This window comes from Sesamum indicum, linkage group LG6 (assembly GCF_026168435.1).
Source record: "Sesamum indicum cultivar Baizhima isolate 11 linkage group LG6, ASM2616843v1, whole genome shotgun sequence".
Classification (NCBI taxonomy): Eukaryota; Viridiplantae; Streptophyta; class Magnoliopsida; order Lamiales; family Pedaliaceae; genus Sesamum; species Sesamum indicum.
This window is the reverse complement of record NC_142662.1, coordinates 20,431,130-20,450,696: the sequence shown is the minus strand read 5'-3', so window position 1 is coordinate 20,450,696 and position 19,567 is coordinate 20,431,130. Positions and strand designations below refer to the sequence as shown.

The 19,567-nt window shown below is 31.3% G+C and overlaps 2 protein-coding genes across 2 annotated transcripts; one reads left to right on the top strand and one right to left on the bottom strand.

The window, feature by feature from the left end:
- Window positions 1-3,603: 3,603 nt before the first annotated feature.
- On the top strand, window positions 3,604-8,753 carry UCP2 (uncoupling protein 2). The gene is made up of 9 exons (XM_011082541.3): window positions 3,604-3,798; window positions 4,969-5,187; window positions 5,299-5,377; window positions 5,478-5,611; window positions 5,686-5,784; window positions 5,890-5,994; window positions 7,132-7,206; window positions 7,960-8,046; window positions 8,369-8,753. The coding sequence occupies exons 1-9, from the start codon at window positions 3,727-3,729 to the stop codon at window positions 8,387-8,389; spliced, it is 891 nt and encodes a 296-aa protein (XP_011080843.1). The 5' UTR covers window positions 3,604-3,726; the 3' UTR covers window positions 8,390-8,753.
- Window positions 8,754-8,939: 186 nt separating this feature from the next.
- GIL1 (glucose-6-phosphate isomerase, putative (DUF641)) lies at window positions 8,940-18,249 on the bottom strand. Its single transcript, XM_011082542.3, has 4 exons — window positions 18,108-18,249; window positions 17,816-17,959; window positions 10,466-11,106; window positions 8,940-9,858 (listed from the first exon to the last, which is right to left on the bottom strand). Exons 1-4 carry the CDS (start codon window positions 18,152-18,154, stop codon window positions 9,071-9,073), a joined length of 1,620 nt encoding a protein of 539 aa, XP_011080844.2. The 5' UTR covers window positions 18,155-18,249; the 3' UTR covers window positions 8,940-9,070.
- Between the last annotated feature and the right edge of the window lie 1,318 nt (window positions 18,250-19,567).

Below are 19,567 nucleotides of genomic sequence, written 5' to 3'. Positions count from 1 at the left end.
ACTACGATGGTAATGATTTCGTTTAAAATTATGCACCTAGTTTTCTCTCTATATTCTTGGCCTTAGATTACTTTTTATACACTAATGCCCGAGATAGATCAAGAGTACACTTCTTAATTGTATTATTTATGCTTTGTTTATCAAAATTTTAATTTTGCACACTTTCATCGCACTTCTCGGGCCGATCTACTTGCAACATATTGAACCTTCTTTCTCTTTCTTTAATTTGACTAGCGTCTTCTTTCTTTAAAATGAGATGTCTTATACCTTGTTATTTTTGCTTCTTGTTCTTTTTATTCGTTTGGTAAGCGAATTCTGACTCATTTAGAGCATCTAATCAGACAAGACAACTCGCCAGTCAACCTTAATGATTTTGTATCATACTAGGAAAAATATGACAAAATACAGTTTAATTTACTTTTTTGGTTCCCTTTTTCGTTGCATTTCATACAAAACTTTCATAAACATCAGTTATAAATAATCAAATTCAAATTCAATAGAAAATTTACGTGGAATTTTTTCCTCGATATTTCCAAAGTCACATATACTATTCTCCAACAAACGAAGGACTGACTGCAACACACAAAGAACGTGCATATTAAATTTTCAATTATTTTTTAATTTATATTAAAATGTACGACTGAGACGAATTAATACGGTCATTATTGTTGCCGTTAGTGAACGTTAGCACCACCTCTTCGCATTGAATTAGGCATCATCTAGTCAAGAGTTGACTCTAAGTAGCTCAGCTGAACAAAATGACTAAGAGGGTGTTTGGCAAGTTATTTTAAAATTTTATAAGCTCCTACGTCTTATATCATAATTTAGAAATTTGTAAAATATTGAATTTTATTTTTAAAATAAATTTGTAAAATATTTAGATAAAATAAGATATTAAAATTTATAAAATAATTTCACATCTTATAAGATGTTAGGGTGCTTGTCATAATAAAGTTTTTTTTATTGGAAAAAAGATAAAAAAAAGAATCTAATACCATTAGAATCAACTTAGCTGTTATTTTCATCCATATTGTGTATTTAAATATTTTTAAAATACTTTTTTCAATAACACATATTCGTTTAACTCTAAATAAAAATTTAATAGATAATTATTTTTAGAAAATTAAAAGAAAATAACAAATTATTAACAAAATTTGTTAATAAAATAATGTGTGTATATATTCATTCTAGACAAATGTTAACATAGATAATTTTTAATATTTTGAATTTATATTTTTCAGTGAATATAATATCAATGGCAATTTTACTTTTTGTTATCTATAATAATTTTTTATTAAATAATGAAGCATTTTCAAAAAAAAAAAATTAAACAGCGATAAACTTCTTTAAAATCCTAGAGGGAGAAAGTGCATGTATGTGTGTGTGAGTGTGAGTGTGTGTGTGTGTGTGAGAGAGAGAGAGAGTACGTGTGTGTGTGAGAGAGAGAGAGAGAGTACGTGTGTGTGTGTGAGAGAGAGAGAGAGAGTATGTGTGTATGTGTGTGAGAGAGAGAGAAAAAAAAAAGACCGAGTGTGTGTATGTGAATGAGAATATTTTTGTCTTGTAACATTAATTTCGTAAAGCTTATGAGATACTTTGAAAAAAGTTGGATGAAGTTAATTTTTTTAAAAGCTTTTAAGATGTAAAATATCTTATTTTGATATTTTATAAGCTTTTTAGAATAAAATTTGTCACACCACTTTTTAGAGCTTATAAAATTAGCCAAACACCCTGCAAATAAACAAAGGAAAAAAACTTAATGGACATAGAACATTCGATGTTTGTGTGAAAAATGTCAAAATTCACTTAATACTTATATAATTATATAAAATTAATATGATATATCAAAATGTATTATAAATGTTTTTGTCGTAGAAATAATAATTTATAATTAAAAAATAAAAATAAATCTTCAAGTGAGGCGTGCATATCTCGTTCTCTTTAAAGAGATTCAAGTCCACTGCAACAAACTTCTCACCAGTCCAGCAGTATCACTCTTAACTTCTCCTTTACAGGGTACCAACCCGACAACGCTATACGACTCTAACTCACTATGAACAAGTAGTAGAGTCCAAAGCTCTGCCAAGAAACAATACCTTCCAACAACTAATATAACTCTCTCATATAATTGCGTGTAGTATATGTGTATATGTGTGTCACAAAATAAGTAGAATGATCTCCTTTTATAGGTGTAGAAATCATCCGCCATCTTAATGTGAATTAGTGGACAATTATGTAAAGTGGTGATAAATGGATAGTAATGTATATGTGTGCATGAATATGGTGTAATAGTGGGATGATGGTGCTGAAGAAATATTATTACAAATATTATAACCATAAACATCCACTAACCTCAACTTCAATAGGAGGAATATGAAGAGACATATATTTTAATTTAAATATTAAAATAAAATATATATTAATATATACTAACAATCCCCCACTCATTTTAATATTAAAATTAAAGAGAATGTACTAATTGAAGGGAGACTATTATGCATAATGAAGGCGTGCTCTGCATTGAACCTCCACTTAGTGAAACAGTAACCTCTACTCCAGAGTCAGTAGTGATCTCAGGCTCTGCATTGTTAGTTGGCGGAAAGCTACGTAGGTAATATCGATTTACATATCATACCTTCGGTTTTTTCATTAATTATCCACAAACGACATGCTTGGTATGTTATTTAATCTGCACCTAATATGCCCAACGTTCAGGAATATCAAGAGTACATCCCTTGACCTGGTTCAATTAAAGCAATTTGAATTTTTACCTTCCTCTGTGTTCCCGGGCCAATCCATTTCCATCAAGTTGTATTAGAGCCAGGTTCAGAGTATGGCTACAGATATTGCATGTTTTTCGTGTTATTAGCATGTATTACATGTTTTAATCAATTTTGATATTATGGTAATTATGCTTTTGTAACATAATTATATGTATGAAAAGGCATGTTTAATTTTGCATTTAATTATTGGATATTAGGGATTTTAGAAAATTAGATTTTTTGGAAATATATTTTTGTTGTTTCAGAATTAACATGCAAGAAAAATGAAAAGTTTCATATTGACAGTTGCGCCCCTATTGGGCGGCATTAGCCAGCAGGAGCGTGGCTCGGTGAAAGCCCCGCGCACTGCTTGCCAGCATGGGCAGCGAATCCCACACCCATGTGGCTACAATCTGGGTGTGTTCTACCGAGCCCGTTTGGTTATGTTTTTAATAAGATTTTTTAAGATTAATCTTGGCTTATTTAATTTTGATTAAAATTAAACTTTTTCAAAAATTAAAATTGTCTATACTAATTTGGAAATAATTTTCAAATATCTGATTTTTAATGTATTTTCTGCATATAATTATATTTATTATTTATTATTGGATATCAATTGTGTAATACATGATTTGTATTTTGGATATGTAATTATATAATATATTGTTAATTGGATTAATAATAAAATGATGAGAAAGCCCATTAGGCACGTGAATGACTTAATTTCTATTGAGTAGGGCTTGCATGATTCTTATGAATTATAAAACTTATTTCACCCTTATAATATGTACTCCCCCCAAACCTAAACAATATAGAATAGATAAATAAAAGTGTTCGGTACACTTTACTTCATCATAATTAATTCACTCTCTCACTATCCCCCTATCTATTTATGTTGTACTCAGATAAAACCTATTTGCTCTTGAGACTGGGAATACCAGTAGACTATTATTGATCTTCATCAATGGCGGATCCCTCGGAGATCTCCTTCGCCAGAATATTCGTCTGCAGCGCTTTCGCTGCTTGTGTTGCCGAGGTAGCAAATTTCTTTTGTTTTTCGAAAAAATAAGTAATTTACTTAAATTCCTAGGTTAAATAGTCTCTTTTGCTATTGCTCATTTGCTGTTTGTTTGGTTTCATAGCATTGAAGAATAATGCAGCGCTGTAATCTTTCAAAGTTCTTGCTGTTTTGTGTCAGCTTCATTATAATTTCAGCTCCAATTTGCTTATTTTCACGAGCATTGTTTCATTTAACTGTATCGTCGCGTAGTGCACTGCTTCTTTAGAGTTTTAGATTTTTAAGCCAGTTTAATTTCGTTTAACTCGTTGTTTATGCTGTTATTTTTTTTTTTATAATATTAAAATAACTGCATTTGGGTAAGATCGTCAAGGACGTCACATGACATTTAAGTTGGACGCAATTAGGTTTTGGTTTTGAATTATTTGGTTTTTAGAATTCTGTTATCAAAAGAATGCAAATATTGTATACGCTTCTCTGGATTCTATGAACTCAACAGGTTCTATTAAAACATGTACTGCTGTTTGCTCTGTTACTAATAGGAGGTTGGTTACCTGAGAGTCTGAAGAATTAGATGGAATTTATGGTATTGGTTAAGAGGTGCTCCATTTCACTCAAATATTAGAACAGATGAGCACCAGATCATGTGTTATGGGAGATTGAATACAACAAAATATTGTGGTTTGTGATCTGAATTGGAATGCTTTAGTAAAAGTTACTTTTAACACTCTTCCTGCTGGGAGGACTGCTTTTATGGATAATAGCTTTAAGTTTGACTTTCTTAAACCAACAGTTGCAGACTGTAGCATATTTCTCAAAACTGCCTGGTTTTTGTGCCCAATAGTAAAATCAATGTCCAAGTCAGAAAGGGATTGATTCAACGATTTGACTGGGAAGGGAAAACCAGTTAGTCTGCATCTCTAAAATGTTCTGTTTATCATTGAACCACGTCCACTCCTGATGTACCAAGTGACTGGTATCACATATGCAAAATAAAATTACAGATAGTATAAAAACTTGTGTTTGTTTTTTAGTATATGTTATGCATCATTAACAGTTATTTCCAGAGACCCACTCTTTTTTTTTTCATTTCTTTGTTCTTGACAATTACAACCTATTGTCTCGAACACTACCAAAACTCAAACTTCTCAGAGTTAGGATTGACCTTAACCTGGTGGTCATGTGCAGTTTTGTACCATTCCTTTAGATACAGCTAAAGTAAGGCTTCAGCTACAAAAGAGAGTTCCTGTAGGGGACTCAGAGGTTGCACCAAAGTACAGGGGCTTGTTGGGTACAGTTGCTACCATAGCAAAAGAAGAAGGCGTATTTGCTCTTTGGAAAGGAATTGTACCTGGCCTGCATCGCCAATGTGTTTATGGAGGCTTAAGAATTGGGTTGTATGAACCTGTATGTATCACAACCACTGCCTTTCTAATCCCTCTTTAGACTTTGTTTAAAACGTTGGCACTCGATCATAATGATAAAGAAAATCATTCTCCCTCATGGGTGGTTGAACAGGTCAAGACCTTCTTTGTTGGAAGCAATTATTCTGGAGATGTGCCCTTGTTCAGTAAAATAGTAGCTGCTTTGCTTACTGGTGAATGAAATGTCAACTCTTTCTCTGTCACTGCCCCTATATATTAAGGTCGCTTGTTAATTTGAACACTTACAAGGCCTATTTTTTTCCTAATACAAAGGTGCTATAGCAATAGCTGTGGCAAATCCTACTGACCTTGTGAAAGTTCGGCTTCAAGCTGAAGGTAAACTGCCAGTTGGAGCACCAAGGCGTTATGGTGGTGCTTTTCACGCATATTATGCTATAGTCAGCCAGGTGACTTTGTTATAGTAATCAGTGAATGCGATTCAATTGGCTTACTTGCTAATATAAATGCCGAATGTGAACAGGAAGGAGTGGCAGCTTTGTGGACAGGGCTTGGGCCCAACATTGCAAGAAATGCAATTGTAAATGCTGCAGAGCTGGCTAGTTATGATCATGTGAAAGAGGTCAGTTTATTTCTTCCTTTTTTATGGAATTTACTGTGTCCTTTTTTGTCTCCGAATGTTGTCATGTGATGTTGCCTGCTATTCTAATCTTAATGTTATATGCAGACAATTTTGAAAATTCCAGGATTCACAGACAATGTTCTAACGCATGTATTAGCTGGTTTAGGTGCAGGATTCTTTGCTGTCTGTATTGGCTCCCCTGTTGATGTGGTAATCATTTTCTTAATTTGTTTGTATCCTTTATGATGGATAAAGTATTGATTTGTAATTTTATGATTGCAAGCCATCTTATTGTCGTATGCCAACTATTTCTGTGTAAGTGCTGCATAGTTAGTGATCCAATAGAAGCTATAAGCATTTCAAACTTGTTCTATTGAAGCTCATTAAAGCAGAACATAAGAATTCATGATTGTGGCCATTTCCAGACTAGTGCATTTATATTATGCATGCCTTACAACGATGCTACTTGAATGGGGCTTTCTTGCGAAATCCAGAACACCTCGAGCAGTCACTTTTCATTAAAATCATTAGTTTCAGATCATTTCTAACAGCAATATTGCTATGATCTACTAGTTGATATGATTCTCGAGATGATGTATCCAGACTTTATTGCCTGAAAGTCCACCTAATTGTAGACATGTAAAGTAAGCAACTTAAATTTCTGACCACAAGTTAGTTACACTTCCAATAATGCGAGGGGCCACTGTATTTTGATTCCCTTGATCATTTATGTGTGAAGTCTATTTCGAAATTGGCTGATGATGCCATGGTATCGGTTATAGACACTGGTAGTGAACATATAGTTTGTGCATTGAAATTTTTTGTTATGTATTAAAATGTTCTTGCAAAATGTGTTTCTTATCTCATGAGAGAGATTAACAATGAACTGACAATTCTTGATAAGAAAGAGTAACCATGAACCAACCATTCTCTCAATACCCATATGAACTAGTTGATATGATTCTCGAGATGATGTATCCAGACTTTATTGCCTGAAAGTCCACCTAATTTAGACATGTGAAGTAAGCCACTTAAATTTCTAACCACAAGTTAGTTACACTTCCAATAATGCGAGGGGCCACTGTGTTTTGATTCCCTTGATCATTTATGTGTGAAGTCTTTCGAAATTGGCTGATGATGCCATGGCATCAATCATAGACACTGGTAATGCACATATAGTTTGTCAATTGAAATTCTTTGTTATGTATTAAAATGTTCTTGCAAAATATGTTTCTTACCTCATGCGAGAGATTAACAATGAACTGACAATTCTTAATAAGAAAGATCAACTATGAATCGACCATTCTCTCAATACCCATATGAATTTTGCTGCTTGTTCTACTCCAGGTTAAATCTAGAATGATGGGGGATTCAGTCTACAAAGGCACTATAGATTGCTTCTTCAAAACATTAAAAACCGAGGTATACCTTTCCTTTCAGGTTCCATTTGGCATAACCCTGATTGTACACAATATGCTGGAGTTTCACTACAATATGCTGGAGTTTCACTGTGCATTTATCCTCTACTGCTTGGAGTTATTATAATTCTGTTGGGATGTATGAGGTTCTATATGTTCACATGCCTCAAAGTAGCATTATAGCCTCCTGTCTTTGAGTTTACTTCTGGATTTAGAAATGGAATACAGCCTACGAAATTTGAAGTATGGTGATGAATTAATCTAATGAAAAGCAAATATTTCCAGAATTACAGAAGTAGTATAGCACACTCAATTGAGAAACTTAGCACAATATGCTTGAGGAATGGTATACTTGGAATTAGCCAGTAAGAAGTATGAATGTGTACTTTAGGAATGGTACTAGGATTAGCCAGTATCACATATTTTTCATTTGTGAGTGTGCTCATTTGTTTGCTTCAGATTATAAAAGCAGAACATTATCTGTGTGTATTTGTAGCTACTCTACCTTAAAGTTGCTGTGGTCAGGCCCTCATAAAAGCATGGCTTTGGAAGAGAATGCAAAATCGTAGTTCTATTTTCTTTTCTTTACATGGATATGTTTGAGCAATTAACTGCTGAGAAATCCTGATAAAGATGGAGAAATTTCAGGATTCATTTGCATCTCTTCCCTTTCGTTGTTATTTCCTTGTTTCAATTTAATTATTATTGAATGTCGATGCTGATTGATAATGATGCTCAATGCACCCTTTTTCTACAGGGAGCCTTTGCTTTTTACAAGGGCTTCTTCCCAAATTTCGTTCGACTGGGATCATGGAATGTTATCATGTTTTTGACATTTGAGCAAGTAAGATAATTCAGCCTTCATATGCCATTTTTAATATCAGCATACAGTGAGAAGCTGAGAATTTAAACTGATTCATCCTTTCACACCGAGGCAACAACTTTCCTTCTGTTCAATATGATATAAAATTGTAGCTGCCAGAAATATGGCTTAGTGGTATAACTATTTCTCCTCAAGACTTGCCAAATGTGCTGCTTTTCAGTTCTTAATCTCCTGCAGATATAGGACATCAGATACTTCAAAAATTGCTGTTCTGAGTTTAAAGAGAGTAGATCAGTATCTATTGCCATTGATTAATGATGTGTTCCTTGTGTCTCTATGGCAGCTCAAAAAATTCTTAAATTGAAGTTGAGAGAAGACATCACCCCCATGTTCAGTTAGCTTCTGGTAGGGGTTCACCTCAAAACTGGAACTACTGATTTTCGAGACTGTTCCTCTGCAGAATCATAGGAGTTCAGAATATGACATATATGGAAATAAAAGATGTTTTTCCTCTACAATTGATGTTCAAAATGCTCCACTCAAGTTGATGGTAATGTTCATATCTTTCATCATATCAATAGCTTGGTCGACAATTTGATTACTTGGAGACCAGATGCAGACATATATAAGCGTTGATGATATGTAGGAACAGTGTAATTTATGTAACATTTGAATGTTTAATCAAATTATACAGTTGAAATATATTACTCCATTTTTCAAATTATCAATGTGCCTGAGTTTAAAGCTGAGAGTGCATGAAGGGTTGCTCTACAATTAACCTATCAGGATTCCCAAATGGGAGACTCTTTGTGGGTCTAGTGATAGTTAACGTTCTGCAATCTCTACTGAAAACTTAAAGAGAAACACACATCGTGTATATGGCTTCTCAGAGAGACTACTACGACACAGAAATATAGCATCATATGTTAAGTACACTAGAAGAAGAAACAAGTTCTGCAACAGGCATAACTAAGATTCATCTTAAATACAAACTGCATATGGGTACAAGGCTCCTTATCCTTCCCAGAGCATGAACTCCTTTTCATCAATTCTTGGGAACCAGATAAACTCTGGCCTTGATTATTGAGCCGTTCCCAAGCTTAAACCCCGGACTCACTGAGAACCCCACAACCATGGGTCCTCCATTATTACCAGAAATCCTCACCACACTCTCCATGTACTGAGAATGAAACTCAGCCCCTCTACTCGCCTCAAAATGGCTGGGAGGAGGGTCCAGAGAAAACGCCAGCAAATGCAGCAACCAAACAGCCTTAGCCAACCCCAAAAACTCACCATAGAACTGACTCCGTGGGTGGTGACCGTCTAGCACCTGGCGCCTCTGCTCCAGGTCCCCGAACAACGACTCCTCCATCTTTGGGTGCACAATCGAGAGGTACTTCTTGAAGCAAAAGTTCCCAAAGCTACAAGTAGGTAAAATGCTGAGGAGTTCAATAGGGTCCATTGCCTTCATGTCACGGTATTGTGTAAAGCAGTCCCTACGGTGCTGATCCGGGTGGAGTATCGAGGAAAGGCTGCCATCCATGTAAAATGTCTCGTGGTCAAAGCCTTGGTAGATTTTCCTACTCACATAGGATTCCAGAGCGTACTTTGCATGGTTGCCCCCGACTATAGAGTCCGTAAACATGGTAGTGGTGGTGGGGTTGTTCATAGTGGCGGAGGTGGAAGAAGCGGCATCAATGGATCGCACAGCAGCTGCAATGTCCCAATGTGCAGAGCGCATGAGAGACAGGAGTAGGGATGTGAAGGATTTCGAGGCCTCGTTGACTAGGCTCATTGTGGCTTCAAATAGCTCCATTGCTGGAGCTGCTGCAACTGTAAAAGATGGCATTGGATCAATCATACAAATGACACAAATTTGCCAATACTAATAGCCAAAAAAATAAGCTTCTTTCCAAAAAATGTACAGGTCACTTTTACTTTTTCCTTTTCAGAGGATGTTGTGCCTAGCAGTGTTTCCGCATAAAATGCTACTATCGCTTGCCAATCACCTTATGGTGATACGCTTGGAGAATTATATGATGGAAAGCAGATCATCTTGCTAGTAAATTTTAAGAGTCATAAGGAACAAAACTGAAATGGTTCTTTGTTTTTAAGTGATGTGTCTTGCAAATGTTATGAACTGAATTGTTTTACAAGCTTCTAATATGTCATTTCTTCTGAGTATTATGGTAGTTTAGATCTTTGATTTCAACTTTTACTGTGGATTAAAAGTTAATCAATCAATTACATATTTTACTCTCTTTGTCCATCATTAAATTTTCATAACATATTTTGAATATATTGTTTTTAATTTGTTGCAACAAAGAAATAAATAACTTTGAAGAAGTAGTCATATATAGTAATGCATTGGAAGGTTTTATGATAATACGCCAAAATGGGATGTATGGCTATAAGCGTTTGGTCATTTCAGCAGACTGACCTTGAGTGGTGCAGCTGACTCGTCTCTTCGACTTCCCCTTTGACTTCCCACTAATGCGGTCGAAGGACGTCGCCGTTTTGAGCTTCTCCCTCAAGTTCTCAACCTCCGCATGCTTAGCCTTCACTTCCCTCTTCAGCTCCTCCACCGCCGCCTCGTAAGGCGCCACCACCTCCCGCAGCGTCGCCGCCCCTACTCCCCATCTTCTGCCCCCTCCCCTTCCGCTTCCAACGCTCCGCCTGAACCTCTCCCTGAGCAGACCTAGCCTCCGGAGTTCCGCCACCACCGCCACGTCGGCCACGCGCATTTTGTCTGGATCCCAGGGGCAATGCGCCTCCTGGAGACTAACATACGCCCTCTTCATGACCGAGACGGCGTCGAACACCTGCCCCATCAGCATTTCCAGCTCCATTACCCTCGGCGGATGGTCCCCATCGTTCGTCGTGCCTTCCCAATTAGTATTGATCTTGAACTCCTCCTCCTCCTCCTCGATTTCGTAGTCCTCTTCTTCATCGGCTACGGAGATGTCGTCGGGCCGGGCTACGCCGGCAAGGGGGTGGAGGAGGCAAGAAGCAGTGACCCGTTGGATCAGATCGGAGAAATTGGAGACCTTGCTCGTCATCCTCTTCAGCCCTCGTCCGTTTCTGAGAAGATTTCAGATTTTGATTCTTATGTAAATTGGACGGCTGCAACTTTGATTGCCCGCTAGTACAACTACACTACTAATCACTAACCAATAATTACACTATATTATTTATTATTACTTCATATCATATGGTAAAATTAAAAAGGCCATAAACAAATCCACGCCCTGTAAACATAGACTCCATTAAAATAAATATTTTTTATTTTTTATAAAATTATAAATATAATTTTTTAGAGGAGTGTTGATGTAACGCCCCTTAAAGCTAGTTGAATATATTTATAATTATAACTACGTACAATATAAAAAACGTACTTATAATTAAAAATAATATTATGTAATTAAATTTAATATTAAGAGTATTAATATAATTTTTACCCTGTAATAAATTAGTAAGCCAACGAGTGGCTAATAAAAGAGGGTTTGGCTAAATTTATTTTTTTTCAAAATTTTTATAATGTATAAATTATATATTTTTTTATTTTTAAATCTTTAATTTCTTAAAAAAGTATTAAATATTTTATAGTATTTTATAATATTTTAAATGTATTTTTAAAATATTTATAATATAAATTCACCCAAATATATAGTTATTTTAATAACATAAATTAAGAAGAGTGATTTTCAGGTATATATTTCGATTTAATTGATTTTCTATAAATGATGAAAATTAAACTAGCTAAAAAGTTATTTATTTGTAATTTTTTTGTAATAATTCTAATTTTGTTGATATCTCACAAGAATTTATGTAAGAAGTTTATGGAAATGTGGATTTGACTGTAAATGTGGTGGGGAAAAAGCATGAGAATCATTGCTTGATAGCATAATTATATCATTTTAAATATATATATAATTTTATTTTTAAAAAAAATTAATTAATTGAAGAAAGAACATTAATAGGCTTTGACGAGTTAGACTCCCAAGGCCTGAATTTAGGGCAAATATGAGAGTACATGGGGCAGGTTTTAGATCCAATGATAGCGAATATGGGATAATAGACAAGTCTTCCGTTGTTTGACATAATTATAAATATATTATTATTTAAAAAATTATAAATAATTTTTTGATATTTGATTAAATTATGTAATCTTTAGATGGAGCTATGAAATTGTGAAATTTTGTTCTTACTGTATTTTTTTTAAAAAAACACTTAAAACTTATAAAAAAAATTGAATGGGATGGATGAAATATTTTTAAAATTTATAAAAAAAAATATCCATTTAGTCCATAAAAAATATTTTTTAAAAAAAAATAAATAAAATTATAAGTTTTAAGGGTATTTTGGTCAGTTCACCATAAAAAATGGATGAAAACCTAACTGATTGGGCTAATTATGAGACGGTCGTTAAAATCAGTGGGTATTTATAATTTTTCAAACAATTAAGAAGTATTCATAATTATGACAAATTTCAGGGGAGGTAATTATAATTTACCCTCTTAAAAATTAAATGTAGTATGTCTCGAATAAGACCAAGTTCAATCCAAACCCCTCTCCATTGCCATGCCTAATCAATTACAATAAATTATTAATAGTAAAAAAAAAATAGAGTTAAATATATTTTACACGCCTAAAGTATACCACCCTCATCAATTAACCCTCCATAAATTAAAGAACCTTCAATTAAGCCCCTATCTTTGTAATAGTCATTTAAATTAAACGAAAACGGACAAAAATACCCTTGGCTATTAATAATATGATGTATTCACTTTAACGCCCTCTATAGTTATATATCAATCAACTTGGCTTCAATATGTGATGTTAATAAATTAATATTCGATTAATCGCATATTGATAAGATTAATATAAGTGCTATTAAATTAAAATAAGTTTATAAATTTGTGTTTATACATTACATTAGATATAATTTTAATGACAAAAATATTGCAAGTGGTCATCGAACCTATTATTTTGGCACCTAAAAATGTCAGGTAAGGTAATTTGGAGTTAATGAGGTAATTATTTTTTTTATCTTTTTATATAGTAACTTTATTTCACCCCATGACCTAACTTTAAGTCCAACACGTTAGGTCTGTCAATTGGTGTGCAATATCAAAATCTAGAGCCATTCTGATAGTTATGACCTATATACATACTTAATATTTTTATATTAGATACAGACTTTGACACATATCTATGACAATAATTTTTTTGTGTTCAGGTAGAGTCTATACCCTAAACTACCAATGGGTAAAATTTTTTAAATATTAAAAAGTAAATCTTTTGTTCGTTAACTTAAAATTAGTGAATTTTTAAACTTTTGCTATTATCAATATGACTATTTATACACTCAAATTTGAAATAATTATTTTGTACTTAATTAATTAATAAACATTGTAGTTGACTAAACTTTTCAAATTGATTTATATATTTAACAATAGAGGGCATTAACGTGAATATATTATATTATTAATAGTCCAGGGTTTTTTGTTAATTTTTATTTAACATAAGGATTATCCAAAGATAGGGGAGTAAAAAAGATTTATTTAGTTTAGGGAAGTAATTGATGAGGGTAACATACTTCAAGGGTACAAAATGTATTTAATCCTTAAATATATCAATCAATTTGATTTTTAATTTTATTTATTTATTTATGACGTTAATAACTTAATATTGAATTAATCACAAATTGATGAGATCAATATTAGTAATTTTAAATGAAAATAAATTCATAAACTTGTGTTTGTGCATTATACTAAATATAATTCTAATAACAAAAAGATTGCAAGTGGTGGTTAAGCCTATTGTTTTGTCAGTAAAATGTCAAGTGATGTAATTTAGGAGTTAATAATGTATTTTCTTTTTTGGGCTTTCCATATAATAATTCTACTTCCCCTTTTGACCTAACTTTAATCCTAACACATTAGGTCTGTCAATTGGCGTGCAATACCTAAATCTAAACCCAAATCCAAATCCATTTTGATAGTTATGACCCATGTCAGTACCTAATAATTTTACATTAGATCCAAATTTGGACACATATATATATGGTAATAATATTTCTGGATTTGGATATAACCTATACCCTAAAATACCTGCAGGTAAAATTTTAATATGCAAAAATACATGTTATTCATTAATTTAAAATTAATGAATATATAAATTTTTGCTAATTATCAATAAGACTACTTATATGCTCAAATTTGAAATAATTATTTTGTACTTAATTAATTATACATTCTCGTATTAATTTATAAACATTGTAGTTGAACAACTTTTCAAATTGACTGATATATCTAACAATAGTGGGCATTAATATGAATATATCACATTATTAATAGTCAACGGTATTTTTGTTAATTTTATTTAATTTAAAGAATTATCCAAAGATAGGGGCGTAAATGAAGGTTTTATTTAATTTAGGAGAGCAACATACTTTAGGAGTGCAAAATGCATTGAACCCAAAAAATTATGATACGAACTAGGAGCGTTGGATTTGTACTTAGTACTTAGTTTCTTATTTATTTGTTTCTTTTATCTATATCATTATAAAATAAAATCCTTTTATTGTACCAACTTTAAAATATGCAATTTAACCCTTTAATTCATTTTTTCTTTTCTTTCCTTTTTTTGGTTAGAATAGTAATATTAGTATTTTTTTAATAATCTCATAATTATATTTTTTTCTCTTGAACCACTACACCCGTTCTTTTTCGTACTAATTTTTATATTTTAATAACTGCACAATTATAATTTACTTTTCTCTCACACCTCACTCCATGTTTCTTTCTTTTTTGTCCCTGCACACCATATTTATTTATTTTTTATAAATTTATTTATTTTTGTATCTGAGACAAAATAGTTCAGAAATGCAAAGTGTATATTATGATTGTGAATTTTGTTAGAGATCACGATGAATGTACTTAACGGGGTAACTAAAAGTCAGTACAAGAAACATGAGGAACCAATTATAATAAATACTAATAGTTGTGACACGCTATTTCTATGTGTATATACTAAATAACTTTTACATTTTAAAATATATAATAAATAAAAATAAAATGATACATCAACAAATCATATTTATAAAAAAAGAGAAAAGAAAGAAATTAAAAAACAAAAACTTAAAGTATTTTCGACACAACAAAAAATTAGTGTGGTGATGTTAAAATAATGTAAGTTACTTTTATAAAAAAATAATACAATTAATTTTTAAAATTATCTAAGTAAGGGTATAGTTGTCATACTTGAAAAATTAGTGCGACGATATCAATAATCGTCATTTTTTTAGTGTAGAAGGCCTTTCCTTTTTATATTAGTGCTAATAAGTACGACACATCATATGGATGTGCATAATTTTTAAAAAATAAAAAATACTTATATAAACTGTATTATTAATTTTTTTAGAGTAAAAAAGTATCTATATATATATATATATTAAGAAAATATGTTAATATAAAAATTATGATTTACAAAAAATATTAACAAACAAAGATGACAAATAATGTTGGAGAAATTATAATTTGCATGAGAAAAAATAATAATGACCAAAAGAAAGTTATTAAAAACCATAATACACGAAGGAGTTAATTAAAAATAATTAATTAATTTAAAATTTTAAAAATAAATGACAAACCAAAATTAAGCGAGATATCAAAAGGGTACTCTCACTTAATAATAAAGGGCTTAAAGCAATTTACCCGATTATATTACAAATGAACAAATTACCCTCCCATAACATAGAAATAACAATTTACCTCCTTATATTTTTTAAAATGAAGCAATTTACCTCTGTGCCTAATGAGGGAAATTGCTTCATTTTGAAAAACACAAGGAGAGGGGGTAAATTGCTATATCTTAAAAAGCATAGGGACGTAAATTGCTATTTTTTTTTCATAGGACCAGAGGTAATTTGCTTATTTGCAATATCACATAAAAGAATTACTTATATTTTTTTTAATAATAAAGTGTAAATAGATAAACAATATTGTTATTTTACACATTATTTAACTGAGTGAATTTACCAAGCAAATTATTATTTCACTTGGAGAAAAACTTATATTACTTGTAAAGAAGTCCCATGCAACATCCCATATTATTATTTCACTTTAGGTGCAACGGTGAACTGCAATCGATTGTTGAGCACATCCTGTGTATTTTTGGCAAGAGTACAAAACAAGTGCGTTTTTATTTGATTTTTTTTTTTAAATCTAAACGTACAATCTAATTTAATTTTTTTTTCATATTTTGTTAATTATATATAAAAGAAAAAATAAAATAAGAAACTAATTAGAATCGATAATTCATTAAACAAATTTATTAATTTTACATGTACATTAATAGAATATTATTAACAGAAAAAATTTAAAAAACTTATTCTTTTGTATGAGAATAAGTACGTTTGAGGATAATTTAGTCAATATATAGTTACTCTGAGTCTCTAACCCGTCTCATACTTAATAAAACAATATAGAATATATATATATATATATATGTAATTTTATCTGTATAAGGAGGTAAATTGCTTCATTTTAAAAAGTATAGGGGGATAAATTGTTATATTTTTTCACAGGGGGTTAATATACTCATTTTCAAGATCACATGGGGATAAATTGCTATTCACGCTGTATTAGAGAAATGAGGTTTTTATGTCGAAATGAAGAATGGAATTAGCTATTTGAATATTATACATATATTGGGAAAATAGTAAAAATCTTGATAGAGATAATTAGAAATATATATATATACGAATAACACATGGAAAAGATATATGAAAAGTGGGGCATTGTGCTACAAATGAAGAATAAAATTATATATATAAATGTTGGTGCATGGAACAAAGCTAACTAACATGTAAAAGAAATTCAAACAAAGAATTAGAAATACATCATGTCGGTACGAATTAAAAAAATGGAATTATTTAATTAAATTACATTAATAGATTTAAAAATTGATGTAAGTTTATAATATCATCTATGGTCAAATAAACTGACATGAAAACTTAAAATATGATTACAATTATTTAATATTTATTATAATTTTAGATGTGATTAAAATATTTATCGTAGTTCTTAGTTATGATCAAAATATTTATCATAATGTTTAACTAGATTTAATATTTTGGCTTCAAATGGCTAATTGGAAGACAACTGGTTGCCGTTTTTAAGCTGTGATTTGTTATTTTTTGTCGTGAATTTTTATTTTTGATCGTAATATTAAGCATAAAATTCATTTTTTTTTCTAGTGATGCAAACTTCTTGATGTGTAATTTACTCGCTCTCATATATTGACATCACTTAAAGTTAGGTTTAATTACACAAACACTACCTACTCTTTTTTAAATTACAAGTACACACCCGAGGGGCGTGAATATAATTTATTTCAAGGGGCGTTTGTATAGTTTTTGCAAAATCAGAGGGCGTCAATCTAATTTACCTCGGGGGTGTTTGAGTAAGCTTTAGCTCCAAGATGGAAGTAAATTATAATTACAACTTTAAGAACAGTATTTGTAATTTTGCAAAGGGTAATTAAGAATTATTTATATAATTATCTAATCTTAAAGAGTATTTATAATTTACCCTAAAACAAACAAACATCACCGTTCAGAATATCAGGATAAAAAAAACAGAAAATTCTGGTACGCAGTGAACGTAAAAAAATTACATAATGAGGATTAAAATTTATTAAAATTAAGATTCATAATTATGTAAATAAGGAAGAAATCATTTTTCTACTTGAATACCATGAATTCAACACTAAAATTGGAGCTGACCTATGAGTAGTAGTGTTGTGGGATCTTAGGGAGAAGTTGGTGTGTTTGGCGAGTGGATCTCTGTGGAATGGCAGTGCAGAGAGATGATGATGCCTTTCTTCCTCCATTTCCTCATCATTCCTTTCGCTGCAGCTTCTCTTCGCCCTGCAAAGCCAATATCCAAAACATGCACTATATAATAATATCATCACGCATTTATTAATAGTGCCCTTTTTCGCATGTAATTACTATTACTATTGAACTCACATATATATATATATATATTTCAACAAATTCATCAAATAATTATAACCTTGATTTTTCACTTCGAAATGGCCTAAGCAGAATATTTGGCAGCATGGCTTTGAAGAGAGAGAGAGAGAGAGAGAGAGAGAGAGAGAGTGAGGGTGAGGCATAAAATGCTTCAAGACTTTGATATTTATAGAGCCTTTAGGTACTTCAAGCTGACAATTAGTACTTGCTTATAAGTTTTTGGGATGATTACATCCCTCTACTCCTTAAAATTTAGTGTAATTATATGTAAATTTTTTATGATTTAAAAAATTACATTTAATACCTCTGAAATTTGCTTCGATTTTGACAAAAAGTCTCTCCATTAGTCAAAATTCACCAAATTTACTGATATTAACAAAAAGAATCAGAAAAAATTTATGTTTACCCTCAATTGACTTCCTGTTGACTTCTTGGCGGTTGAAAAAATCTTTTCATGATTAAATTAACCTCATACGTCTTCATGCGTTAATGCATGTGAAGAGACATATCTTTACTGTTATAAGACTAGTTTGGTCAGGAAAAATTTGTTTGACTTGCAATAAGCTAATTGATGGTAAATATCAATTTTTCTGTAACATCATTAAATTAAGTGAATTCTGACTAAGGTGTGACTTATGTGTTAGATGAAAAGAAATCTCAGAAGTGTCAAATATAATTTTTTAAACCATAAGGTATTTACATGTAATTATACTAAATTTCAAGAGAGGAGAATGTAATTATCCCTAATTAATCATTGAACATTTTCGCAATGTGCAATGACAACTTTCACAAATTTAAGAATGGCAAAAAGTTTCCATATACTTAGAATGATATAAAAAATTTATATACGTCTAATTGTTAACAATTAATAACAAAAGAAAAGTGTGAAAAAAACAAAGAAGTTAGTATTGGAATAGAGATCACCCCTTGACCGTATCTCATTATGATAATTCAGAAGTTATAATGTAGTTCTGCTCTCCAACTATACATATATATATATATACACGGGTGAATAGTAACTTATCTCCCAATAATATTGAAAATGAGCACATTACCTTCTTATGAAAAAAAATAGCAATTTATCCCCCTATATTTTTTAAAATGAAGCAATTTACCTCCTTGTATAAGAAGGTAAATTGCTTCATTTTAAAAATCATAAGGGGATAAATTGTTGTATTTTAAAAAATATAAGGAGGTAAATCGCTATTTATTTTTTCATAAGGAGGTAATTTGCTCATTTGCAATATCAAAAGGGGGTTGTTTGTATTTTTTCCTATTTTTATTTATAATACTGAATTGGTACTAATACCAATTAGACTATTTAGTTTAGTCCGTGAAATTGTTCAAATTCCATGACAGTGGATTTGATCTATTTTAATAGTAATTATTGATTTATTAATAATAGTTATTGAATAAATGATAGCATTTGATATAAATAATTAAAATTAACAATGTAATTTTAACTGAGTTATTCAGAAACGATTGCTATTAAGTTTTAAC